Source organism: Lithobates pipiens, unplaced genomic scaffold (genome assembly GCF_037356315.1).
Source record: "Lithobates pipiens isolate NorthernLeopardFrog02 unplaced genomic scaffold, aLitPip1_a1.2 Scaffold_28, whole genome shotgun sequence".
Taxonomy (NCBI): domain Eukaryota; kingdom Metazoa; phylum Chordata; class Amphibia; order Anura; family Ranidae; genus Lithobates; species Lithobates pipiens.
Window position 1 is genome coordinate 102,355,083 of NW_027507789.1, and position 27,592 is coordinate 102,382,674.

Here is a 27,592-nt window from a genome sequence, read left to right on the forward strand (position 1 = left end):
ACTGAGGTGCAAAGGATACTTCAGGTTATCCATTGACTTTCAGTCATTGAACAACTCCCAACTTTGAATATCAAAAAACATTTCAAATGCTGTATCTTTAACATGAGCTGGTCAGGTACCACCATTAGAGCCACTATCTGTTTATTTTTTTTTTAAACATGTGCTATTCAGACACACATAGTAGGCAACACAAATGCTAAATGCCAGACAACTACCAATGTATGCTACAGGAAAGCACAGAACTTTTCCCCTACGGGTCAACTCTTAAAACAGATGCTTTACATTTTTGGTAGATGCTAGAGGTAAAAAAATCTGAACTTTTAAGTCAGAGACCAAAATTTCTGCACTCACGATTCTGGTTCTCCACCCCTGCTGTAGGGCCCTCCCTTCCTGTTGGTATTTATATTGATACTAAACGCAACAGTAGAACACAGGGCATGCAAATGTAGGCAGGAACACCCAGAAGTCTCACGAAGGGTGGAAAAGAATCAGATGTTAGGGAGAGATAGCTTCAATGTCTTTGTCAAAAAGCCAACTCTGCCAAGACAGTCAAAACCTTGAATATACAAAAAGGTTAAAGCCCCACCAGCCAGCTCTTTCTCGTTTGTGCACCCATTAGGGAGATTTCCCAGTCAGGAAATAAAGTGATAGATTAGGAAATCTACCCAAGGGGGAAACAATTCCGGTTTTAACCCAGTGTACTGAGCAAAGTATTTATGCTGTGCCTTTCCAGATTAATCTGCCGTCCACCACCCCTTGCCCAACAGGCACAGGGTCATAAATTTGGACCAATCTCCACATCGAGGGCACAGAGACCTGACAGAATTGGCTCTTCATTCTAATTTTCTTCTTTAATGGCTGAGGTTAGGTTTTATACACTGCTTTTGGGAGCATCATATTAAGAATGTGTGAGTTGTTTGACAAGCATCGCTGTTAATTAATCTACTTAGACACCATTTATGAAAGATTGTGGCACAAAACTGACCATATGTAAAATATTACAAAACAGCAAAGAAAAATGTAATGGAAATACAAAGTACATTTATTAACAAAACATCAGAAACCAGTTTGTAGGAATAGTTGAGCATTAACATTATGAACAATCTTCAATGTGCCCGATGATGGAAACAGACATTTTATTTGCCCCCAGCAAGACTGCAGCCCAATATTTGGAATGTTATTGTGTAAAGATCAAAAGGGAGTACAATGAAAAATCACCTGTTTCCGTAAAGCAAAAACTACAGCACTAAAACCAATTCCCGACAGTTTGGCTTTAGAGACTTTAAAGTGAGATTTCTCAACATGTAAAATATCCCTAGGTGCATGGTAAGGGTGTTGAAAGTATAACCCACTCACACCCAAATGCTCTTAATGGCAAGTGAGCAGGTATATAGACATTTTACAGGAGGGCTCAGACATTCTTCCCCAAACACACACAATAGGACAGTTTTCACAATCTGCAGGACTCTGCTCTTGCATCTCATCCCTTTAATTCTCTTCATTTTTTGCCTCCTCTTTTGGCACTTCAGGCATCAGGATTACTTTGCCAACATTTTTCTTCTCTTGCATCTGTCTCATGGCATCACCCACCTGCAAACAAACCACAAAGATTTAGTTAAAAAAAAAAATTCACTTCACGAAAGTGCTGAAGGTCAAAAACACTCTAGTGGCTGCAGCATTGGTCTGATGTTGCAACTGTCCTCTGCAGGCTCCAAGACTAGGAGCAGAGGGATCACAAGACTCCTGATCACTCATTTATCCAATTTTCACTGAGCAGAGTGGCAAATGTCAGGCACCAATTCTCTGCCTCTGAAGCACCAGACTGGAGGGGCAGGAGTGCCTGGCTCAGGAGTAATGAGAGCCTAAGCCAGCTGCTGCTTTGGCATCTGGATGGATCCCAACATTGTACAGATAAATCAGCCAGCATTATCACACTGTCAGCTGAATCTGGATTATAGGAGTTCAAAAATAAGTGCAGTCCTGTGACCCAGAAGTATGGGGGGGGGGGGGGGGGGGGGGGGAAGAGTAACACTGACCATGTCACCAACTTGCAGGTAAAGCACATAGATTGTAAACACTTGTTCAGTGTATTGCTTACCATAAAAAAAAAAAAAAAGTTTCTAAATTGAATTATGCCTATGAACTTGCTGGAGAATTGATTAGCATGCCCCCTCACTTCCTTTTATGTCGCATCCCTCTTGTCCGAGTAGCTTTGGCTTAGCATCTCTGCCTTTCACCTACCCACATTACTATATGTAGCTGCCCGTTGGAGGAGCAAAGAGGAATAAAATAAAGAGTCAAGTATTAACCACTTAAGGACCGCCGCATGCCAATGTACGTCATCAGAATGGCATGTACAGGCACAAGCACGTACATATACGTGCTTGCCTTCCAGCAGGTGGGGGGTCCGATCGGACCCCCTCCCGCTGGATGCAGCGGTCTGTTTCGCTTCAGGAGCGATCCGGGATGAGGGGATGGCCGTTGGTTTCTGGCCATCCCCTCTCGATCGCTCCTGGCGAATGAGAAGCTTCCTCCCGCTGTGTATAGTAAACACAGGCAGAAAGTGATGTCATTCTCCTCAGGGCGGTCTTTTTGACCGGACTACGAGGAGAACAATGAAAGTAAGTGCACCAAACACTACACTAACATGTAGGTACACATAGGCACACAAACCCCCCCTCCCCGATCGCCCCCCCCTCCCAGTCAGTGTCACTGATTGCAGTGATCATATATTTACTGATCACTGCATTCAGTGTCAGTTGTGACAGTAAAAACTGTCAGGGCAGTTCGTGTTAGGTCCAGGGTAGCCCCCTACCACCCCCATAAAGGTTTAACCCCCTGATTGCCCCTAGAGTTAACCCTTTCACCCCCTTTTGCCAGTGTCACTAAGCAATCGTTTTTCTGATCGCTGCATTCATGTCACTGGTGCCGCTAAGTAGCTATTTTAGGTTCACCGCCAGGTTTTTATAGCGCTAGGTACCCCCATATACTACCCAATAATGGTTTTAACCCCCTGATTACCCCTAGTTAACCCTTTCACCAGTGATCACCGTATAAGTGTCACTGGTGACGCTGGTAAGTTAGTTTGCTTTTTATAGCATCAGGGCACCCACCATTTATTACCCAATAAAGGTTTAACCCCCTGATCACCCGGCGGGTGATATCAATTAGGTTTTAGGGTCAGGGTCTGCGTCGCCCCAGGCAGCACTAGGTTAGTGCCAGTACCGCTAACACCCATGCGCAAAGCATACACCTCCCCGTAGTGGTATAGAATCTGAACAGATCAATATCTGATCTATACTAGCGTCCCCAGCAGTTTAGGGTTCCAAAAAACGCAGTTAGCAGGATCAGCCCAGATAACTGTTAGCACCTGCGTTTTGCCCCTCCGCCCAGCCCACCCAAGTGCAGTATCGATCGATCACTGTCACTTACAAAACACTAAACACATAACTGCAGCGTTCGCAGAGTCAGGCCTGATGCGTGCGATCGCTAACAGTTTTTTTGGTAGAGTTTTTTTATTTAAATCCGGAAGGCAGTGCTTGGTTTTCGGGGTCCCGTACGTGGCTAGGCTCCCAAAAAGTCCCCCCACGTGGTATCCCCGTACTCGGGAGAAGCAGCAGAATTTATTTTGGGGTGTAATTTCACTTATGCCCATAGCATGTGTAAGCAATCATCATTTAGTGAAAGACAAAAGGAGTGAAACTTGCGCTTGGTAAAAAAATAGTTGATATGGGAAAAATCAATTAAGAAAATAGCAGCTGAGCACAAAAAACCAGATACTAGGTCCAACTAACAGAAATGTGGAAAACAGTGCAGCGCTTAATGTGTAACACGTGACTGAATGTAGTGAAACAATAAATCAGGAGAAAAACTTTCAAAGATAATGTTTCCAAAAAGTAAAACATCAATGATAAACAATACACATGTGCATATTGTGCAATAAACAAAAAATGGGTTATTGAACCAAAAAAAAGGGGTCAAAAAAACACTTTTAGAAGGACAAAAAATAATTATTTAAACTACAGCTTAGTGCTGTGAAGCACAAACTTGTGATTAAGTGAAAAAAACAAACAACAAAATTGAAAAACAAATCAAAACAAATCCCATGCTTTGGATAAATGAAGTGATTTACAAGGCCCCATAAATGTGAAGATATAAGTTCATTAGATGGAACGTGAATGGAACTTTATAGTTGAACGTGAATGAAGCTTTAAAATTGGTCCCAGGTATCACTGGTATAGGTGCTTGACCACGTAAATTCTTTCACTCTACAGTTTAAGTAAGTAGTAAAGGCTTACCAGAGCCACCTTTAGTGTGCGCAAATACGAACTCCCCAAGTGTTGGGATCGGACAAGATCGTTCCTCCGACACTGCTCGTGTGAATGGATGACTCGAATCACCTTTCCGGATAGGAAGGTAAAGATTGACCCACACCTTCGGGTGTTCCTTGAGCGTCGTCCGTTCCGGTCCGTTCGAAAAATGTTGGCGTGTCACCAAATGGATGAAAAAGGAAAAAAGCGCCCAATCGTGTGATAAAGTCTAAAACATATGTACTTTATTTTCCAACCAAATAGGCGTTGAAAGATACAAATGACTCAATGGAGTCGTATAAAATTGAACGAAAAAAATTGCTAGCAAAAATATAAAATAAAGCGGATAAAATTAGCACGAGGTGTAGACGTATCTACCCGACGATCGTTTCGTCACAGATTGACGTCATCAGGGGTACGCCCACACCCTCGTGCTTAAGGTTTAAATAGCCTATGGGTGAGGTAGGGAGCCCTGCCATAGGTGCAGACCAAAACGTCAGTGCTTAATGGGATTAACCCACAAATGACCCTTCCCTTCGGAATGGTTACCACACATTCCGTATATAGAAACATGGAAAGGAGGAAAAAAAGGGGAAAAATGGTCAACGACCAGTTAATTCAAATGAAATTTGAGTACCATCATAACTAAATGGTGGGACTCAAATATACAATAGACTAGTAGAAGTGACCACTGAAAAAAGCAAACAATGAGTTCTATGATAAATCACCTTTGTTTGACAGATGGCCAAATACAATAATGGTGGCTGTCTCACTGTGTGTATGTCCCAAAAAGGGTAACTTGGTTCAAAAAATACACGAAATGTATATGCACGCAACACATACGTATAGACCACCATAAAAAGAGAGAGAGGAGAATAACCATAATATTGAGGCGGGGACCTAAACAGCATCAGCCGCCCACCATCACCCTTAGTCCAATTAAAGAAATACATGGATGAGACATAACCAACAGGTTTAGAAAGAACATTACAATCACTCTATTATCATAAATATAGTTTACATAAAAAATCATATAAACTACCTAGCAAACATTGCTACAAAAATACAAATAATAGTAGTGAAAATGGTGTATGAGACCCAGACTGAATACAAAATCAGTACAAGAAAAGGAAAAAGGGAATATTAAATCAACTGTTGTTAATAAAACAATTAATATCCCACTCGACGTTGAGCCCCCCAGGGATATGTGTCCCTAATTTGTGGATCCAGTTTGTTTCTGCCCTGGAAATAGTGCGCTTAGCGTTACTGCCGCGCCAATGTGGGGTATATTTTTCTAAGGCCAGAAAGGTGGTACCTCTTGGGTCCCGATTATGTTTAAGATCGTAATGTTTACTAACGTTATGTTTGTCAAATCCTTTACAAATGTTAGTGATATGTTCCCCCAGGCGTACATGTAACATGCGTACTGTGCGTCCCACATACTCCAAACCACATGGACATCCAAGTAAGTACACAACGCACTTAGTGGTGCATGTGATGAATGTTCGTATGGGGTATGTAAGTCCATTGCTAGACGAGGTGAACTCAGTAAATCTCCTACCTCGTAGAGCATTTAGCCTACAAGCTCTACATTTCCCACAGGGGTAGAAGCCCTTCAAATCACCAAAAAAAGTGGGTCTAGTTGGGGGGTCCGGGACATTTGGAGCAATCATATTTCGCAAGTTAGTTGCACCCCTAAAGATCACATTTGGTCTTTCAGGAAGTTCGGGGCCCAAGATTCGGTCATTTTTGATGACCGACCAATGTTTCTGTAAAATTCTTTTCACAGCCCAATGCTGGCTGGAAAACGTTGTAAGTAAAGAAACTCCATAGTTGTCCATGTTATCAATCCTGGGTGGTCTCTCAGCTAACAATGTTTGACGTTCCCTACTGTTGACCTCCATTATAATGGAGTCAAGGGACTCACTGTTGTAACCTTTAGCTAGGAATCTCTCTTTTAAGATTAGTGCCTCCTTAAGAAAATCATCATTAAAAGTGCAATTGCGTTTTAAGCGAAGAAACTGGCCCTTGGGGACCGCTGAGAGCCATGACCTATGATGGCAGGAGTCAAGTGGAATGTAGCTATTCCTGTCAGTTTTCTTGAAAAACGTTGTGGTAGTTATATTATTATCCCGGATGGAAATATTCAAATCCAAAAATTGGATATTAATGGAAAAGAATTTTACAGAAACATTGGTCGGTCATCAAAAATGACCGAATCTTGGGCCCCGAACTTCCTGAAAGACCAAATGTGATCTTTAGGGGTGCAACTAACTTGCGAAATATGATTGCTCCAAATGTCCCGGACCCCCCAACTAGACCCACTTTTTTTGGTGATTTGAAGGGCTTCTACCCCTGTGGGAAATGTAGAGCTTGTAGGCTAAATGCTCTACGAGGTAGGAGATTTACTGAGTTCACCTCGTCTAGCAATGGACTTACATACCCCATACGAACATTCATCACATGCACCACTAAGTGCGTTGTGTACTTAGATGTCCATGTGGTTTGGAGTATGTGGGACGCACAGTACGCATGTTACATGTACGCCTGGGGGAACATATCACTAACATTTGTAAAGGATTTGACAAACATAACGTTAGTAAACATTACGATCTTAAACATAATTGGGACCCAAGAGGTACCACCTTTCTGGCCTTAGAAAAATATACCCCACATTGGCGCGGCAGTAACGCTAAGCGCACTATTTCCAGGGCAGAAACAAACTGGATCCACAAATTAGGGACACATATCCCTGGGGGGCTCAACGTCGAGTGGGATATTAATTGTTTTATTAACAACAGTTGATTTAATATTCCCTTTTTCCTTTTCTTGTACTGATTTTGTATTCAGTCTGGGTCTCGTACACCATTTTCACTACTATTATTTGTATTTTTGTAGCAATGTTTGCTAGGTAGTTTATATGATTTTTTATGTAAACTATATTTATGATAATAGAGTGATTGTAATGTTCTTTCTAAACCTGTTGGTTATGTCTCATCCATGTATTTCTTTAATTGGACTAAGGGTGATGGTGGGCGGCTGATGCTGTTTAGGCCCCCGCCTCAATATTATGGTTATTCTCCTCTCTCTCTTTTTATGGTGGTCTATACGTATGTGTTGCGTGCATATACATTTCGTGTATTTTTTGAACCAAGTTACCCTTTTTGGGACATACACACAGTGAGACAGCCACCATTATTGTATTTGGCCATCTGTCAAACAAAGGTGATTTATCATAGAACTCATTGTTTGCTTTTTTCAGTGGTCACTTCTACTAGTCTATTGTATATTTGAGTCCCACCATTTAGTTATGATGGTACTCAAATTTCATTTGAATTAACTGGTCGTTGACCATTTTTCCCCTTTTTTTCCTCCTTTCCATGTTTCTATATACGGAATGTGTGGTAACCATTCCGAAGGGAAGGGTCATTTGTGGGTTAATCCCATTAAGCACGGACGTTTTGGTCTGCACCTATGGCAGGGCTCCCTACCTCACCCATAGGCTATTTAAACCTTAAGCACGAGGGTGTGGGCGTACCCCTGATGACGTCAATCTGTGACGAAACGATCGTCGGGTAGATACGTCTACACCTCGTGCTAATTTTATCCGCTTTATTTTATATTTTTGCTAGCAATTTTTTTCGTTCAATTTTATACGACTCCATTGAGTCATTTGTATCTTTCAACGCCTATTTGGTTGGAAAATAAAGTACATATGTTTTAGACTTTATCACACGATTGGGCGCTTTTTTCCTTTTTCATCCATTTGGTGACACGCCAACATTTTTCGAACGGAACGGACGACGCTCAAGGAACACCCGAAGGTGTGGGTCAATCTTTACCTTCCTATCCGGAAAGGTGATTCGAGTCATCCATTCACACGAGCAGTGTCGGAGGAACGATCTTGTCCGATCCCAACACTTGGGGAGTTCGTATTTGCGCACACTAAAGGTGGCTCTGGTAAGCCTTTACTACTTACTTAAACTGTAGAGTGAAAGAATTTACGTGGTCAAGCACCTATACCAGTGATACCTGGGACCAATTTTAAAGCTTCATTCACGTTCAACTATAAAGTTCCATTCACGTTCCATCTAATGAACTTATATCTTCACATTTATGGGGCCTTGTAAATCACTTCATTTATCCAAAGCATGGGATTTGTTTTGATTTGTTTTTCAATTTTGTTGTTTGTTTTTTTCACTTAATCACAAGTTTGTGCTTCACAGCACTAAGCTGTAGTTTAAATAATTATTTTTTGTCCTTCTAAAAGTGTTTTTTTGACCCCTTTTTTTTGGTTCAATAACCCATTTTTTGTTTATTGCACAATATGCACATGTGTATTGTTTATCATTGATGTTTTACTTTTTGGAAACATTATCTTTGAAAATTATCATTTAGTGACAACTTTGTGCAAAAAAAAACAAATTGTAATAATCCTGCAACTTGTGGTAAAAAAAAAAAAAAAATTTTATGGACTTAACATGCCTCAGTAAATAGCTTGGGGTGTCTACTTTCCAAAATGGGGTAATTTGGGGGGGGGGGGGGGGGTTTGTGCTATTTTGGCATTTTATGGCTTTCGAAACTGATAGTGAGGAATGAAATCAAAAATTTGCACCCTTAGAAACCCTGAAGGCAGTGATTGCTTTTCGGGGTGCCGTACGTGGCTAGACTCCCAAAAAGTCCCACATATGTGGTATCCCCATACTCAGAAGCAGCAGAATATATTTTGGGGTGCAATTCCAATTACATATAACTATGGCATGTGTGAGCAATATATCATTTAATGACAACTTTGTAATTTTTTTTGTGTCATTATTCAATCACTTGGGACAAAAAAAAAAAAAAAAAATTCAGTGGGCTCAACACGCCCCTCAGCAATTTCCTTGGGGTGTCTACTTTCCAAAATGGGGTCATTTTGGGGGGGGGGGGGTTGTACTGCCCTGCCATTTTAGCACCTCAAGAAATGAGATAGGCAGTCATAAATTAAAAGCTGTGTAAATTCCAGAAAATGTACTTTAGTTTGTTGACTTTTTTTTACTAAAGACATGTGGCTGAATAAATTTTGCCCTAAATGTATGACTAAAATTAAGTTTATTCGATTTTTTTTTATAACAAAAAGTAGAAAATATTTTTTTTTTTCCAAAATTTTCGGTCTTTTTCCATTTATATCGCAAAAAATAAAATCGCAGAGGCAATCAAATACCATCAAAAGAAAGCTCTATTTGTGGGAAGAAAAGGACACAAAAATTGCGTTTGGGTACAACATTGCATTACCGCACAATTACCAGTTAAAGCAGTGCGAAATTGTAAATGGAGGGAAGCTGTATGAACTGGAATGGAGTACAGGGAATTGCCAGAGCATCCCATGCCAGCATTAAGAGGATCCTTGGTACTATTAAGAGGGTCCCAGGCTTTAGAGCTAGTTTATGGATTTGCTTCCAGAATGTTGAAAGTTACCTTTGTTTTTTTGGTTAACCATGTACCAAGGGATTGAACATTCCTCTGCAGCCTGTGAGGCTGGCCATCAGTCATGGGTGTGGAAGAGAAAGCCTTCCCTACTACCGTTGGTTTGGAAACACCAAGCTAGGGAACCTTGCTTGGTTTGTGGGGAACAGGGAGGTCAAGAGTATGCTCATTCCAGGCCAACAAGAGGTTTGTGTTGGAAAGGCTTTGAAAGGAAGAAAAGTAAGTACTGTCCACAAAAATTTGCACCAACATTAATTTTAAGGACAAAAGGTTTCAGGGTATGTCCCTTTTAAAGTACTGCTTGGACCTTTATGAAGGGGGACATACCCTAGAACCATGTCCTGAAAAATTGTATGTTAGTCCTTTTGTACATCTGAGTGCAGTAGCTAGGCCAAAAATGGCAGTACAACAATGTTAATGCTTCCTGCACTTCACAGTAGGAGACAGCAGTGGCAGGTAAAGTTACATATTTATATAAGCATCTCGGATGCCTACAGATTCCAGGTATTCTTGTCTCAGAAGCAAACCATTATGAATTCCATGTAAAACTTTTGAAAGGGTGAGGTATTTTAGGTCCAGGATAGGACAAATACTCCCACTGGGTTTTGGCACTGAACAGGTTTGAAATAGAACTTTGAACCCGTTCCCTGGAAAAGAGAGATTGTTCAGGGCAGTTTGCAAATCTGACTGCCCTGGAGAAGGTTTCAGTTGGTTTGAGAGAAGACAATGAAGGGATAAAGATTTGAACCATTTGGGCCCCTTTAAAGCCACCAAGTAAACCCACAAGTCTGACCCAAAGAAAGGCAAACAGATGCCACCACCCCCAGACACTTCAGAGTGAGGTTTTCTGGTTGACTTGGTAGGTTGTGTTCAAATCTTGCAGAGAAAGGATGGACATTTGGATTCAAAGATTAAGCTTGAGGAGTGCAATTGGGCTCCGAGGTAGAAAAGCCTTGAAGGGGGTTTGTAAATTTGTTGCAAAAAGTATACCCCTTCTGCCTGTGACATATGATGAACATCTGAGCCATTTGACAAATTCAATAGGACGCGAGACAACGCAGCTTCAACTGACCAGGCTTTTAGTGAGGAGAGTCTACCAATATGGACAGAAATTAGAGCAATTCTGGAGAGGTCACAACTTGTTCTAGGGCATCAACACAAGATTGCCAAGTCTGCAAATGCGTCAAGGTTTGCTCGTAGATGACAGAATCCTGCTTGGTTGTCCATTGCCCTTTGATGGTCGAAAAGCCACTAAAGGCAGAATTTTCAGCATCTATGCCAAATAGGCTGCTTGTTGCATGTCCAACAGAGCTAGACCTAAAATTAGATGCAGAGACCATTGCTTGTCCTGCACTGGTCAAGGGAAGTTGCGTTACTGAGCGGCTTACGCTTGTATCCATCTTCACTCCTCACTGTCACAGCACTTCTTCAAATATTCCCTGTATTTCAATGGTAAAATGTATTAGCTCAAGACTCCAAGTAACTTACAAGCAAAGCTACAAAGTACACCTCCAATCAGCCTTAAAATACGAAAACATTAGGATGACATTTTAGATTGTGCAATTACATTTAACATTAAGATATAGAATGGCTTTCATAAGTGTTGAATTCTAAACCTTATGCTTTTTTTTTTTTTTTTAGAGCCAAGTATAAGCAGTTCTTCACAAACTCAACTGCTTCTGGAAGAATCTGTGTGGAATCAGCCAGCATTCCCATTAAAATGAGGAAAGTGTCCCTGTAGACAAGACATCTGGAGAATGACTTCCAGATGTCTGTACAGAGGAAAGCAATAAAGATAATTCAAGAGATCCAAGTAGGAGCAGACTTTTTGAACATTTCCAAAAGCACCACAATACTGACATGTTAAGATCTGCATGCAGTGTGCTTAAGCCATGACACAGATTGTGCCATTTACCTCAAGGTACTACCTAAAGAGCAGCTAGGTCCATCAGTACTACAGATCCAAATAAAAGTGACTTCTAAAAGTAATTGCATGGTTACATTTACATTAGAACAAAAATAAAAATTGCACACGCACGTATACTGCAAAGCTGATCTATATTTACTTCCTTCAGCCAAAATTGTTTGGTTCTGTTTTTACTATGAAAGATGGCAAACAATCTTGTAGGTGCGTCTATTGAATCATTTACCATCGAGGGGGACCAGGAGTGTTTCACAACAGAACAATAATACAGGGATTAAAATGAGTCTGGTTCAGCAGGGACTTGCCAAATTTTGATCTGTGTATGGGCAGGGAGGTAGAGCGACACAGGGATAGGGACAATTGTAGACACTCAGGTTGAACTGGATGGACTGGTGTCTTTATTCAACCTTACTATGCAAATATGTAACTATGTAACCAAGCCAAGCAGTGTATTCCGATGGTGGAGATGTCTCTTCACTGTCACAAAATAGCTTAGAGGGGGAGAAGCCTCCTCAAATCTACATCAGGTGTATGGATGGGGAAAAAACGAATCAACCCCCCAACCCAGATTGAGGGCCCAAGGAAGCACAGGGTGCTGTAAGCAGAGCCTAATTACACCTTGAATAAAAAAGGTTAAGATATACAAATGGAGCAGCGAGAAAAAAAAAAAAAAATCCAAGACATTAATCACGTAATTCTGTCGTAGCAGGAAACTTATAGGGGGAAGACACCACGTAGTGAAAACAGCTTTTATGTGTGACCAATCCTTTCACCAGTAGTAGTGAACTTACCAGCTGGGATGGACCGCTGAGTACTCAGATGGTCAAACATGCAGATTCACACCCATGGTGTACAGGACCCTCCCATTTATGGATAGGAAAATCTTCAGTTCCAATCTGCCAGCATTTAGATGTGACCAACTTAAGATTTATGCCCAACGCTTTCACTCAAGGCGTAAATAGGCAGAGATACTCCAGAAAAAACCTCAGCCAGAGGATTATATACGTTTCCTGCTGTTACAGAATTATATGCGATTAATGTCTTGGACTTTTTGCGCTGCGCCATTTGTATATCTTAATGTGTTGGAGGTGTTGTGCATTGCTCCTTTGGGTGTTCAGCTTGCAAATTTTTTTTTTAGTTTTCTTTGGTATATGTGAGCGCTGATTGTTTTTCTCCATTTAAATACTTAAAGGTTGCCAAGGCACAGCAATGGCACAAGTTTGGGAAAGAAAACCTGAAACAAGAGGATAAGAGGCCACAGACTTGTGCATCACCAATGGTAAATTTTTATTAAAAGCTATAACAGCAATCATACTCAAATGAGCATGTAAAATAGGCTTATCAGTAGGAGACACTGTTCTAGCTTTTAATATAATTTACCATTGGCAATGCACAAGGTCGGTGTGCCCCTCAGTCCTCTTAAGAATACCCACTGTTCTGAGGGCAGCAAGACTGCAGGCACTATTTGACTTGGAGAGTTGGCTTGCCCACTTATAGACTAAGCACTCAAGCGCAGGAGATTGGCTGCACTCAAGGGCAGGTTTTGGCCTTAAATTGGAATAGCACCTACTTTTGTTACATGTAACCATTCACATAGCATAAATAATTTAAAAGTGGTCTTTGATGCTCCATTCTGGACCATCCAGTAAGGAAAAATCCTACACGGTTCTTTGTTTATGAGGGGGCAGGGCAGCTGTGTTGCCATAATTAACCAGGTCTGTACTGTGCAGGCAGTTCTTTAACACTGTTGTAACAATGTGTTAAAGGTTTAGCGGTTAGGCTTCTTGCATTGCAAGGACAGACTGACATGAATTAAAAAAAAAAAAAAAAAAAAAAAAGTTTAGGCAGGCTGTGTAAATGGAACTATAGTTGGGTTCACAATTGCAGGAATGCCAGAATTAGTCACTGGGATTGAAATGCCTGTGTTCACATTGGGAAAAGGATTTTCAGGTACGACTAGATATTTGACAGACTTAAGAGACCCCTCTGCCTTCAAAAGCCATGCCGTTAAGTGGTTGAGAAGCAAGATTGAGAGCTCTGAGACAACAGATCTTGTCTGGAGGGTCTTAAACTAGATTTACCCTGTTGAGACAAGGCCAGGGGTCACGCGATAGAAGTCCGTATGTGTACCAGGATCTTCTGAGCCATGCCCATCTGGCAAGCTTTAAGAGTGAATGACTTTGCACCCCCTTGGCAATCGGATTTATGCCACAGCATTGACTGTACCTTGATTGGGTGGCCTTGCAGAAGGGGGGCACACTTTGGCTCTCAATCACTGGACACTCACATGAGCTCCAGAATGTTGAGATTTGCCTCTTCCAATGACTATTTCCTTGAGGGATTGAACATTCCTCTCCAGCCTGAAAGACTGACCTTTGTTGTTCTGACTTTCTGGTAATATGGAATTTCCCAATCTAAGAAATTCCTTGCTTGGCTGAACAGGAGCATCAGCATGAAGAACCTTCAAAGGAGTCTTCTCACCAAGCAGGTGGTTAATCTGGTTAATGTGGAAGGGTAAGTCAGGAGTTACTGTAGAGGGCTCATGGGGGGGGGGGGGGGGGGGGTGTCAGGGGAGGAATTTTGCTGCAGCCAAGCTTGTTGGTTGACATGCCACCACCGTGGCGTTTTCTGACTGGATCCTGACCAGACACTCCTGTAGCCTCCTGGGCCATGTGGAGAGGCACAGTCCAATCGCCCGAAGCTCGAGCACATAGATTGTCAGTTGGGGATTCTTCCTGTGATCAGAGGCCCTGGGCTGACCATATGCCCAAAATGCCACCCAATCCAGTCAGGCTGGTGTCTGTTTTTCCTCTCCATTGGACGGTGATCAAAACCGGACCGAAGGGCCAGAGACCTCAGCCACTAGATTAGGGAATCCCTGACTAACCAGCTCACCCAAATGTGACAATCCAGGGATAATGGAGATTTGTTCAATTTCGACAATCTTTTTTGCAGGACTCGAGTGTGAAATTGAACGCATGACACCGATTCAAAAGTGGCTACTGAGGCCCAGAACTCGCATGCAGAAGCGCAGCGACCTGCGGTTCATCAACTTCCCCGCAGCTTGAAGAGTCTGCAGCTTGTCTGAAGGGAGAAAAACCTCTTACTTCTGAGGAGTCCAACAGTAAGCCCAGGTCCTCCAGGTGTTGTCGGCACTAACCCCAACTTCTTTAGGTTCAGCACCCAACCAAACTCCCAGAGAGTCTGTATGGTGATCGCTACATCCTCCCTTAATTCTGAGGTGGAAGCTGCTCTCAGAAGGTAGTCTAAGTAACCAACCATTGCGATCCAATGTTGTCTTGGAGCCAACTCTTTGGTAAAGACTTGGGTGCTGACGCCAGGCCAAAAAGGGAGAGCCACAAACTGTTAGTGCTCTTCCGACTGCAAATTGCAGAAACCCGAGGCATATGGGTACATGCAAGTACACGTCCTTTATATCCAAGGATGCCGGGAAGTCCCCCTGATGGGAGTGCAGCTTCCACAGAGCAAGCTAATTCCATCCTGAACCTTTACACTTTCAAAGCTGTTGAGGGCCTTCAAGTCCAGGATTGGATGTACCCCTTCCTTTTTGGGGACTACAAAGATTGCAGTAGAATCCCCAAAACCTTTCCAGCATCGGTACAGGTACTATTGCCCCACGCAGCAGGTCCTGTACTGCCCCGAATAGGGCTTCCTGAAGTAGAGGTAGGTTGGAGGAAAAAAAACTAAAAATCTGTTGGGTGGACAAGAAAAAAAAAAACTCTTGTATCCCAATTAAACCAGTTTGCAGACCCATTGTTTGGACAGTAGGGAGGTCCATGAGCTGTAAACTCCCGAAGGCGACCCTCCCACCTGAGAGTTGGGCAGGGGCAAACCTTCATGCGGTAACATTTTTGCTCGCAGATTTGTTTGGCTTGCAAGAGACACTTCTTCAGCAGGTGCCTTGTCAGACTGAGAATGTTTACCTACCAAACCAGGCGGGCGAAAAAGCAGTTTCTGAACAGAAAAAGAGGGCCCTTGCCTACGGTGTGGTTCCTTACCCTTCCTGGACTGTGGGAGCAATGTGCTCTTCCCACCGGTAACATTTTTAATAAGGTCATCCAGTGAAGCTCCAAATAGCCTCTCACCTTGGAAGGGCAAATCAGCCAGTGTTTTTTTTAAATGCCTGGTCCGCAGACCAGCCAAATCAGGCGCCGTAGCAAGGAGACCGTATCCAGGGCCGCATCAGACATACTTAAGGCCATGCACTAGCTGATCTGCTAGTTCTATGCAGACCGGGGAAGACTGTTTCCCCAATTCACGGTGCAATAACTTTGCCCATTCAGTAAGTGTCTGCGACACCAAGGCCATGGCCAGCACAGGTCACAACACCGATCCCACCACTGTAAACAGACCATGCCACCACGTCGGCAGGAGTCCGCGTCGGCAGGATAGTGGTTACTTTATTTAACCTGAATACTGGGAAGGGTCGGTGTCAACTGGAGGAGACTCCCATATTTTTCAGGAGGCTCTCCTCAAAAGGGGTAACGTACTGCCATTCTTGGGACTGAAAAAGGCACGTTGCGGCCTTCCCCATTCCTTGAAGATCAATTTATCAAAATAAGTCAAATACGGAAACCCCTTACGCGTAGGGGCCGGTTTGCGGGACCCAAAAGGGAGCAGAAGTTCCTGCTCCATCCTGTATCTTCAAGGTATCGGGTATCCCACACCGCAGTAAGTGCTCCTATTAGCGTTTTTCCTGTGCTAACCCAGACAGAGAACTTCACTGTCTGAATGGTCCTGGGTCGCGAGTCTGAATAGGAGCTCTCCCCAGAAGATTGTGATTTATTCCTCTTGCGCCAGCACTGTGCTTTCACCTTGGCAACAAAGTTCTCCAGGACCACTGACAAAGCATCCATAAGCATCTAATCTTTAGCAGCTGAGCTGGTTGCAATAGCAGGGATGTCTGGGGAAGAAGCACCAGCTTCTGACACCATACTGACCCCTCTATCACCTGCCACAACTTAGGGACTTAAGGCAAGGCACACAAATCCCACCCTCCTAGCTCCTCACAGACTGAGGGGCCTCTCCGCAGGACTCACCACCCTGACCGAGTGCTGCGCTGACCGCTCTGCCCTGTGCCCAGAGTAAAAACCACACTGTTCTGAGGTACACAGACAACAGGGAATGCCCAGCTGCTCTATCCTGCTGAAGCAGGAAAAGCCGTACTTGCCCCTCCTGTCAGGATTAGATGCATTCCACAGACCCATCACCTAATCAGAATGGCACACAGACAGCAGTAGCCTGGTCATATAGCTCACCGGCCGCCCCTGGAATAGATGGGGCATGTCATGGGCCTGTTCAAGCTCGATGGCCAGGCTGGGGAGACTACAGGGATCTATATTATCGAGCCTGGCTGTTGATTGTAGATCACAGGATCAAAATTGCAGAAAAAAAAAATTATATCAATTCTCAGTACCAAAGGTCCCCTCAGGGAGCCAGGTCCTTCTACACTGCTGTGCAGTATTACTTTTTTTTTTAACACGTTTTACTTGTTCTGCCTAGTCCTCTTCTGAAGGTGGCATGATAACTTTAAGGTCAAAAATTAAAGGAGCTGTGTCAGTCAATGAACGAAAGAAAAAAGGCTGGTCCAGTGTTTGAACACATTTGCAAAGTTGGGTGAAGATGGGGAGGTGGCAGAAAATTTGCTCTTAAGACTGGGAGGTAATATTGCCAATACACAATAAATGGAAATGTTTCAAGTCAACTGTATGCAAACGCTGCAAAATATATTCCCAAAAACCAACAGGTTAAAAAGATTAAAAAGCCTATATGGTCAAAGTTAGGCACGCTACAAATAAGAGTAATTAACCACTTGCTGCCCGCCCATAGGCAAACAACGGCGGCAGAGTGGTTTCAAAATCCTGACTGGACGTCATAGGACATACTCAGGATTTTGAGCTGCTGCACGCCCCCGGGGGCGCGCATCGCAGGGATCGTTGTTGCAGGGTGTCAGTCGGACACCCCGCAACTACGATCTCGGTAAAGTCTCCGGAGACTCTCTACCACGTGATCAGCCGTGTCCAATCACGGCTGATCACAGTGTAAATAGGAAGAGCCGGTAATCGGCTTTTCCTCACTCGCGTCTGTCAGACGTGAGTAGAGGAGAGCTGATCGGCTGCTGATCTGACAGGGGGGGGTCTGTGCCCACACTGGACCACCAGGTATGCCACCCTAGACCCCCAGGGATGCCAGTCAGTGCCCACAATGTGCATCACTGATTGGCATGGATTGTTTGGCATCCATCAGTACAATACCGCCCATCAGTGCCCATGAATGCTGCCCCACCAGTGCCCATCAGTGAAGGAGAAAAACGTATTTACGCTTTGAAACAAAAAAAAAAAAAAAAAAAAAAAAAAAACACACACTTTAAAAATTTTCGGTCTTGTTTAGCAAAGTTAAAAACCGTAGAGGTGATCAAATACCACCAAAAGAAAGCTATATTTGTGGGGAAAAAAAAAAATGATGATAATCATTTGGGTAGTGTAGCACAACCATGCAATTGTCATTCAAATTGCGACAGTGCAGAAAGCTCAAAATTGGTCTGGGCAGGAAGGTGTTTAACCACTTGCTTACTGGGCGCTTAAACACCCTTCCTGCCCAGACCAATTTTCAGCTTTCGGTGCTCTCACAATTTGAATGACAATTACTCAGTCATGCAACACTGTACCCAAATGAATTTTTTGTCCTTTTTTTCCCACAAATAGAGCTTTCTTTTGGTGGTATTTGATCACCTCTGGGGTTTATTTTTTGCGCTATAAATGAAAAAAGACCGAAAATTTTGAAAAAAAACGCATATTTTTGTTTCTGTGACAGAATTATGCAAATTATTAATTTTTCTTCATAAATTTTGGCCACAATTTATACTGCTACATATCTTTGGTAAAAAAAAAAAAACAAATTAGTGGATATCATTTGGTCTTTGTGAAAGTTAGAGAGTCTACAAGGTGTGGTGCGAATCGCACAAAATTGATCACATCTGATGTACTGGTGGCCTATCTCGCTTCTTGTGACCCGAACAAATCAGGAAAGTACAAATACCCCCCAAATTACCCCTTTTTGGAAAGTAGACATTCCAAGGTATTTAGTAAGCTTTTTGATGTTGTCATTTTTTTCCCACAATTCTTTGCAAAATTAAGATTTTTCATTTTTTTTTTCTCCACAAAATTGTCATTGTAATAGGTTATTTCTCTCACGTGGCATGTGTATACCACAAATGACACCCCCCAAAAAATTCTGCTACTCCTCCTGAGTATTACAATACCACGTGTGGGACTTTTTCACAGCCTGGCCACAGAGAGGCCCAACATGCAGGTAGCGCCATCATGTGTTCTAGGAACATAAATTACACATCTAACTTGTTGACTATTTATTACACTTTTGAAGCACCAGGACAATGACGTGACACTGATGACAGATGGCACTGATACGTGACACTGATGACAGATGGCACTGATACGTGGCAATGATGACATGTGGCACTAATGTGACACTGATGATGGATGGCACTGGGGGCGGATGGCACTTATTTTATTTTTTTACTTTTTTTTTTTACTACAGGCAGAACGGCTGCCGCTGCAGCCGTTCATCTCTCCCCTCTCACACTGTCTGTGCGAGGAGGGAGAGCGGTGTTTACATATGAGATCATCTCCCATTGGACACGCCAATCACGCTGTAAACGGCCGCTGTGATTGGCCGTTTACAGCGCTCTGTGTTTGCCTGTCCCCGGGGGACACGGCGAACACAGAACTTCCGCGATGCGCGCCCGCAGGACGTCCAGGGACGACCACCCGGACGAACGCGCCTGCTCTACGGCCGTCATTCGGCCATAGGGCGGGCGCGAGGTGGTTAAGTACCTGGTATTGAGGTAGTTAGATAAATAAAAATATATGCTTTGGAACTTTAATATAGTATTCTATCATAACATTTTAGGCCCTAGTCACACTTGTTAATGGGGCCATTGGTGATTACATGCTGGACAGCAGGGGTTGCTATGATTAGCCATGTGCAAAGTCCTTATGGTACATTTTAGACTGTACCACTATTTGTTTTATTTCCGTTTTATTTCTCTATCCTAATTTCTTGTTTTCCCCATCCCTCTAGCTGCTTTTCTTGCATTTTCTCCCTTTTGTTCATCCCCTCTTTTAGTCTCCCTTCCATGTATTCTCCATTTTTATTCCTTCTTGCTCCTTGGTGGTGGGGGGAGAATGGAATGGCAGTGCTGGCGGGGAGTTGGGATGAGTGGCAATGCATCCATTCACACATAGGCTGTTAGTTTTGGGCAGTGGAGTTTGAGCAGTATAAAAAACACCAACACCACCCCACCAACAAATCTAGTGGGTTATGATAGACTTTTTCAGCTGTAAAAATGCTCCAACACTGAAAAACCCCATTGATAAAATGCTAAAAAAAACACCACTCACCAGCTTAACTTTTTTTTTATTTTTTTTTCAATGAATCAAAAAAGTAAAAAAAATAAAATATAAAATAAAACGCCAACGCAGAAAAAAAGCTATTGCAAAAACAGAAAAACTCACTGCCATGCTACTGGTGTTTTAGAACGTTATTTTAATGTCTAGTGTGCATGAGGCCTAAATGACAGAAATCACAGGCAGTGTTATTCACCGTGTTAGACTTTGTGGTGTCTTGTAGCAGCAACGCCTATGCTGAAATCAGGAGATAGGATTCCCTACAGCCCCTCCCACTTCACATACCTCTAGTCTCTGCCCCCCCCAGCCATGCTGTGAACTGAATAGGCCACAGGCTCCTGGGACAGGCCCTCCGGGCAGCCACAAAGGCTGGGAAAGCGGTGCAGGCTTCAGGAACAGCCCAGGATTCGGTAACTCCTGGCAAATCATTTGACTCAAGGGGGTCCCGACCCCCAGGTTGGATAACTGTTTTACACAAAGCTTTTTGGTGGTATCAAACCACCACTAGGTTTATTTATTTATTTTAAGCAAAAAACGTTTGATATACAATTTAGCAAATTGCTAATTTTTCTCCTTTACAGATGAGGCTGTACTGAGGGGCTGCCCTGATAATCAGGACACCGATAAGTGCATAGTCCCCTTTCACTAGCCAGTTAACTCCTATTGCGACAGCCCAAGGAAAGGAATGCCAACTGGCAAGTGTTTACCATGTGATCAGCTCTGTCCAATCACAGCTGATCATGATTTAAAGAGCCACTGTGATTGGCTCTTTTCCCCCATGATCTGATCAGCTGTGTCTGAAGGAAGGAGTTGTTTTAGACTAAAGTTGTCAAATCTTTTGTACAAGGAAAAACCCATACCAAAAATGGCTGAGCATATACAGTGCCTTGCAAAAGTATTCAACCCTCCTTGGCTTTTTACCCATTTTGTTACAGCTTTTAGTTCAAGGTTTTTTTAATTTGAATTGTATGTAATGGATCAGAACATGATAGTCCAAGTTGGTGACGTAAAATTATAAAAATATATACATAAAATTCAGAAATAAAAACGATAATTGGCATGTATGTATTCACCCCCATCATTATGAAGCCCATAAAGAGCTCTGGTGCAACCAATTACCTTCAGAAGTCAATTCATGAAATTCCCACCTGTGTGCAATCCAAGTGTCACATGATCTGTCATTACCTATACACACACACACACCTTTTTGAAGGGCCTCAGAGGCTACAACACCCAAGAGGCACCACTAACCAAACACTGCCATGAAGACCAAGGACCTATCCAAACACGGTACAATGTTGAGAAGTAAAAGTCAGGGGAAAAAATAAAAATAAAACACACAACCCCAAATCTTTGATGATCCATAGGAGCGCCATCAATATAACCAAATGGAAACCTGGCACAAATGGCAACCTGCCAAGAGATAGCCGCACACCAAAAACTCATGGACAGGGCAAGGAGGGCACAGGCAGCAGAGTCCTTCCACATCAGAGTGGCGTATCTATACATAGGACAATAAGCCATATCCAGAGTTGGGCTTTACAGCAGAGTGGCCGGAAGAAAGCCATAACTTTCAGCAAAAAAACAAAAAATTGCACATTTGGAGTTTGCGGGAAACTCCCAGAGTTTATGGAGGAAGGTACTCAGACTAAAAATTTAACTTTTTGGCCATCAAAGCAACACAATGACCCCAAACACTGCTAAAGCACCGCTTTAGTGGTTTAAGGGGAAACATGCAAAATGAGTTGGAATGGCCTAAAAATCTGTGGTCAAAGCTTGCTGTTCACAAGCACAAACCATCCAACTTGAAGGAGCTGGAGCAGTTTTGCAAGGAGGAATGGGCAAAAATCAGTGGTAAGATGTGGCAAGCTCAGACTTAACCAAAGCTACTTGGAGCTGTGAGCCATAAAAGTTGTGAATAAGCTATACACATTGATTTTATTATCCTACTTTTATTATGCAAACATCTTCAAAGTTGTGTGCATGTTCTGTAAATTACATGATATAAATCCTCAATCCATGTCAATTCCAGGTTGTGAGGTAAAACACGAAAAAAAGACTACAGATTTGGAAAGATCAGTTTGTAAATGGCTAGAAAACTGGCCTAGACAGTTTTCAGGAGTAGTGGTCAACGATTGATACTCTGAATAGTCCAAGGTTTTTGTGGTGTACCCCAAGGTTTAGTGTTACCATTCCTTTTGCACTTAAATCTTAGCCCTGGTTCAGTGTGATTTTGAAGTGGTGCCATTTCAGTGCGACTTCATAAGCAGCTTGCAGATCTGTGTGACTTCATTTAACAGATGTCAATGCAAGTCGCACAAAAATAGTGCAGGATCCTCTGTCGCTGTGACTTGAGTCACAGCAATTTGAATAGCTTTGCCATGAATGAGGTGCGATTTGACTTTGAGCTGTCAAGCCGAGTATTGATCAGATAGATTATAAATCTCTATACCCCTCAAATGGGGGGGGGGGGGGAGTGGGGGAGTTTGAGAGCCCTGACCAATCCCCAACTAGGATTGGCAGGCCTCAAATACCCAGTCGACCAGGAGCGGAGTAGTTGGCAGGTGGAACAGGATGGAGTACTAGGTTCTCAGGGCCTTTGAGGGAGCTTCCAAATTGGGGGCAGGGTGACCTTGGGCCTGGGACAGATCCCTTCAAGAACACATTGAGGATCTCAACAGGAGGCACAGTGAGGGGTCAGAGGACAATGGGAGCCAGTGCTGCCAGGCAAGTCTTAAGGTGGGAACCACAGGTTTGCAGCCAGGAGGGCTGGTGAGCAACATGGGAGCAGTAGTCCACCATAGGACAGCTAGCACTAAAATACTTTATTTTTGCTACATCAAAAGGACACATGGTCCCTGCCTGCAAAAGGCAGTTGCTGAGGCCTCACCAAGTCAGAGTTGGGCCTAACCACGTGCTAGCTGTGCCTGGAGTTAAATGATGTGCTGGAGGAGACTGGAGTAAGCAAAGTATATATAGTTGTCCCTACTGATTTACAATCAGCCAATTGCTTGTTCTAGTGGGACACACACAACTCATGAATAGGGGACTATTTGAAATGGGTTAGAATGTTTTGTAAGTTGTCATTGAAATGGTAAACAGTTACTGTAATAAAAGGGAAGCCAAGTAGCATCCAGCCATGTACCAGGAAGTCCCTTGACATGCATTGGGTGGAGCCATGTGACTGCCGAAACCGGAAGTGACGCAGGAGCCATGGCCCTGCTGTTTTGAACATATGCTGATGTTTTAAATACACTCGTAAGTGCTTTTCTCTTTAATATATTGTTTGAATGTACTGCACTATGGGGACCCCCTCTACCATTTGAGCCATTACAGGACAGACTTGTATTTTTAAAGTGCCACACACATCTTATATGTGAATACCACAGGGAGGAAAATTGAAGCGTTTTAGGAGCATCCCAAGTTGGTACAGCATCTAAGGCACCCCCTGCAAAAGGGGAAAGCAGTTCCAGACCTCGTTTTTTAGCAAGTCCAACTCGGAGGTTAGAGCATAGGAGAAACTGGTGGGAATCACTAGATCATGGTCATACTATTAGCCATAGAAGATTACACTGGATGAATACACCCTTTGTCTCAAACATTTACTGCACTAGAGACTTCATACACAACTGGAAGATTGGAGAAAATGTATTGTGCAAGGTTATGATTTGTTTGCACTATACGCAATACCCATTTCTAGTTATTCGGAATTGCAAATCACCAAGTATATAGGGTGGTGCAACAATTTATATATACAAGCTCACAACCTTATTGGAGTAGGGGGAAGCCCCTAAAGGCTGCATTCACACCTGGGCGTTTTGAATAGTCAAGATTCTGCCCACGATTTCAAAAGACTGAAATTTGTGTTCTGCGGTTTCTCATTTTAGCAGACTACATTAATTTTAATAGCACCTAAAATGTGGCATGGTTCTGCCGCAGTGGTCGTGTGATAAACCGCACTACAAACTGCATCACAAAGCTTTTTACCCAAAAAGGATCAGGAGCTTCTTTTGGGCGACAAGCTTCACATTATGCCGTTTGCAGAGCAACCACTGCACCTATGTTTTTAGGTGCCATTAAAACAAATGTCATCTGAAAATGATATTGTGCGGTCTGTCATTTTAGCAGTGTTGAAATCACAGGCAGAATCAGCGATTCTGTCCACAAGATGAAAACTCCCAGATGTGAATGCAGCCTGTAAGAGCAGGTTCAAAGATGAAAGCCATTTCAAACAGGCCCAGGTGAGAACAGTCTAAATAGGAAGGCCTGAAACATTACACTCCAACCCTAGAATAAGGGGGCAATACTCTCCTACCATGACTACCAGAGACCTCAGAAGTTCAATCCAAAAGAAGTCAAACCCTAAAGGGGGTAGGGTGTATGGAAAGCAACCCCACAAAAATAGATGGAATATAAGTTAGACCCCAGACCAGTGACCGAGAAACTATAGCCCCTCTGGCATACAAGTAGTACTGCTGGGGTACTACTACAGAGAAGATGTTGACAAGGATCTATGAAACGGACCCTTCACAGGATGTTAGCAAAGCATCGATGGAAAACCTAGGAAAGGTGTTTGAACACTTGGGTCAATACTCCCAACAGTATCTGGTGTAGATGAGCTACACTGATGGTCCATGTCCTTATCTGAAAAGGGGGAAGAGTCAGAGGTAGTCCCAGCTGACCTAGTGGATCAGGGCTGAATGCTGAGAGGTACTACAGGTGCAATGCTAAAATATTTTTTATATATATATATATATATATATATATATATATATATATATATATATATATATACATACATACATACATACATACATACATACATACATACATACATACATACATACATACATACATTTTACATACCCTGGCAGAATTTATTTTTTGGCCATTTTTTCAGAGAATATGAATGATAACACAAACTTTTCACTCATGGTTAGTGTTTGGCTGAAGCCATTATCAACCGTTTACTCTTTAACCCCTTCCCGCTGAGCGTATGCAGATGTGCATACTCTACTTCCAGGGGGTATACCGGGAAGATGCCCGCACCTGCAGGCATCATCCCGGTACCGTTTTTTACAGCGGGCGATTGGCTATCCAGCCATAACAACCGAAGCGGCTAAAAGCCGCTCGGCTGTTATGCTGGAGGAGCGGGAGGGGACGTCCCCGCCTCCTGCCGCTGTTACTAGTGCTCCCGTTCAATCGGGAGCACCGATTCACGATCCGATGCCTCCGGCTGCTGGGAAGGAACGTGAACGAAGCCGTAATGAACGCAGTCTCCTAATAGTAAACACGGAAGCGGTGTCATGACGTCACTTCCCGTTTACTCGACTGCCAATGGCGTCGGTTTAAAAAAAATACAGTATTCAGAATCGCTGTTTTCGGCGATCTGAATACTTTGAAGTGTAAATTTTAAAGCGCCCGCCGTCCCCGCGAGCTCGCGAAGCAAAGAAAACTCATACGGAAGTCGCGCCCGCATATGCAACCTGTGTTCAAATCACACATGTGAGGTATCACCATGATCGTCAGAGCGAGCGCAATAATTCTAGCACTAGACCTCCTCTGTAACTCTAACTTGGTAACCGTAAAAAAAAAAAAAAAAAAAAAGTAAAGCGTTGCCTATTGAGATTTTTAGGTACCGTACTTTGTCGTCATTCCACGAGTGCGTGCAACTATAACGTGTGACATGCTTGGTATCCATTTACTCGGCGTAACATTATCTTTCACATTATGCAAAAAATTTGGGCTAATTTTACGGTTTCATTTTTTTAAATTCATGAAGGTGTCCCTTTTCCCAAAAAGTTGCGTTTAAAATACTACTGCGCAAATACCGTGTGACATAAAATATTGCAACAATCGCCGTTTTATTCTCCAGTCTCTGCTAAAATATATATATAGCCAAAAAATATGGATTTTAACATGTAGACCAAATGCCAAAAATAGGCTTAGTCATGAAAGGGTTAAATCTATGGTAACAAACTAACCAAATTACCCTGATCAAAAGTTTACATACCCCCTTAGTGTATTGCCCCCTTTTACATAGACCTCTTGAAGTCTGGTATTTGTGGATAAGGCTCTTTATCTTCTCAGATGGTAAAGCTGCTCTTGGCAAAAAACCTCCAGTACCTGTAAAATCTTGGGCAGTCCTGAATTAACTGCATGTTTGAAATCTCCCCAGAGTGGCTCAATGATAGAGGTCATGAGACAGATGGCTACAGCAGAATAAAGTGAAGGTTCTGAAGGGGCCAAGTCGACTTGGCCTTGTGTTTTGGATCAATGTCATGTTGGAATGCTTAAGTACGTCCCATGTGCAGCTTCCTGGCTGATGAATGCAAAATGTTCCTCCAGTATTTGAGGACCTACTGTATTCATCTTGCCAACAATTTTGACCAAATTTCCTGTGCCTTTGTAGCTCACACATCCCCAAAACATCAGCGATCCACCTCTGTACGTTGCATCATAGACCTTGTCAACTCCTCCAAATGTAGCATTTGGAGTGATGAGGCCAAAAATAGGATTTTTAAAACAGCTTACCTGTAAAATCCTTTTCTTTGAGTACATCATAGGACACAGTCTCAAGTAATTACTTGGTGGGTTATAGGCCTACCTTCAGGTGTTGACACTGGTATAACCAATACAGAAAGTTGACTCTCCTATACAACCCCTCCTCCTTCCAGGAGCACTCAGTTTTTGTAGCCAAGCAATAATCTCACCCCATAAAACAGAGGGGCGGGAGCTCTGTGTCCTATGATTTACTCCAAGAAAAGGATTTTACAGGTAAGCCGTTTTAAAAATCCTATTTCCTTTATCGTACATCATAGGACACAGAGTCTCAAGTAATTTCTTGGTGGGATGTCCCATAGCAATGCTACTTGAGGGGAGGGAGACAACCTGTAGGGTAACCCCCAGACCTGAGGACTTATACTGCTGCCTGCAGCACACTGCGCCCAAAGGCGATATCCTCATTCCATCTTACATGCACTTGATAAAATGTATGTACTGAAGGCCAAGTCGCGGCCTTGCAGATTTGAGACCTGGAGGCCTGGTGACGCACTGCCCAAGAAGCATTAACCACTCTGGTAGAGTGCGCCTTAACTTGAAAAGGGGGAATCTTTCCCTTTGAATCATATATTTGAATTATAACTTGCCAAATGCACTTAGCGACAGTGGATTTTGCCGCTGCCTTTCCCTTCTTAGGACCCTCTGGCAGAAGAAATAAGACAGTCTTACGAATCTGAGAAGTTTTCTTAAATACATTTTCACTGCTCTCAATACATCAAGACAATGTAGTGACCTTTCTTCCCTGGAACAAGGTCTTGGGAAAAAACCCTGGCAGGACAATATCTTCAGATGAAAGCCTGAAACCACTTGGCAAAAAACCTGGACGAGGGCATAACACCACTCTGTCCTAATGAATAATCAAATATGACTCCTTACAAGAAAGG

The 27,592-nt window shown here is 43.0% G+C and overlaps 2 protein-coding genes across 2 annotated transcripts in view; one reads left to right on the forward strand and one right to left on the reverse strand.

Annotated features, from left to right (window-relative positions):
• The window catches only part of LOC143935546 (uncharacterized), a 445,466-nt gene extending 433,701 nt beyond the window's left edge, over window positions 1-11,765 (forward strand). Inside the window, exon 8 of the mRNA XM_077459495.1 lies at window positions 11,418-11,765. The gene's annotated coding sequence lies outside the window, so the exon portion shown is untranslated. The remainder of the gene's footprint in view (window positions 1-11,417) is intronic.
• Window positions 1,022-27,592, reverse strand: part of VAT1 (vesicle amine transport 1) — a 186,498-nt gene continuing 159,927 nt past the window's right edge. Inside the window, exon 6 of the mRNA XM_077459499.1 lies at window positions 1,022-1,590. Within this exon, the coding sequence (XP_077315625.1) occupies window positions 1,489-1,590 (102 nt within the window). The 3' untranslated portion in view covers window positions 1,022-1,488. The remainder of the gene's footprint in view (window positions 1,591-27,592) is intronic.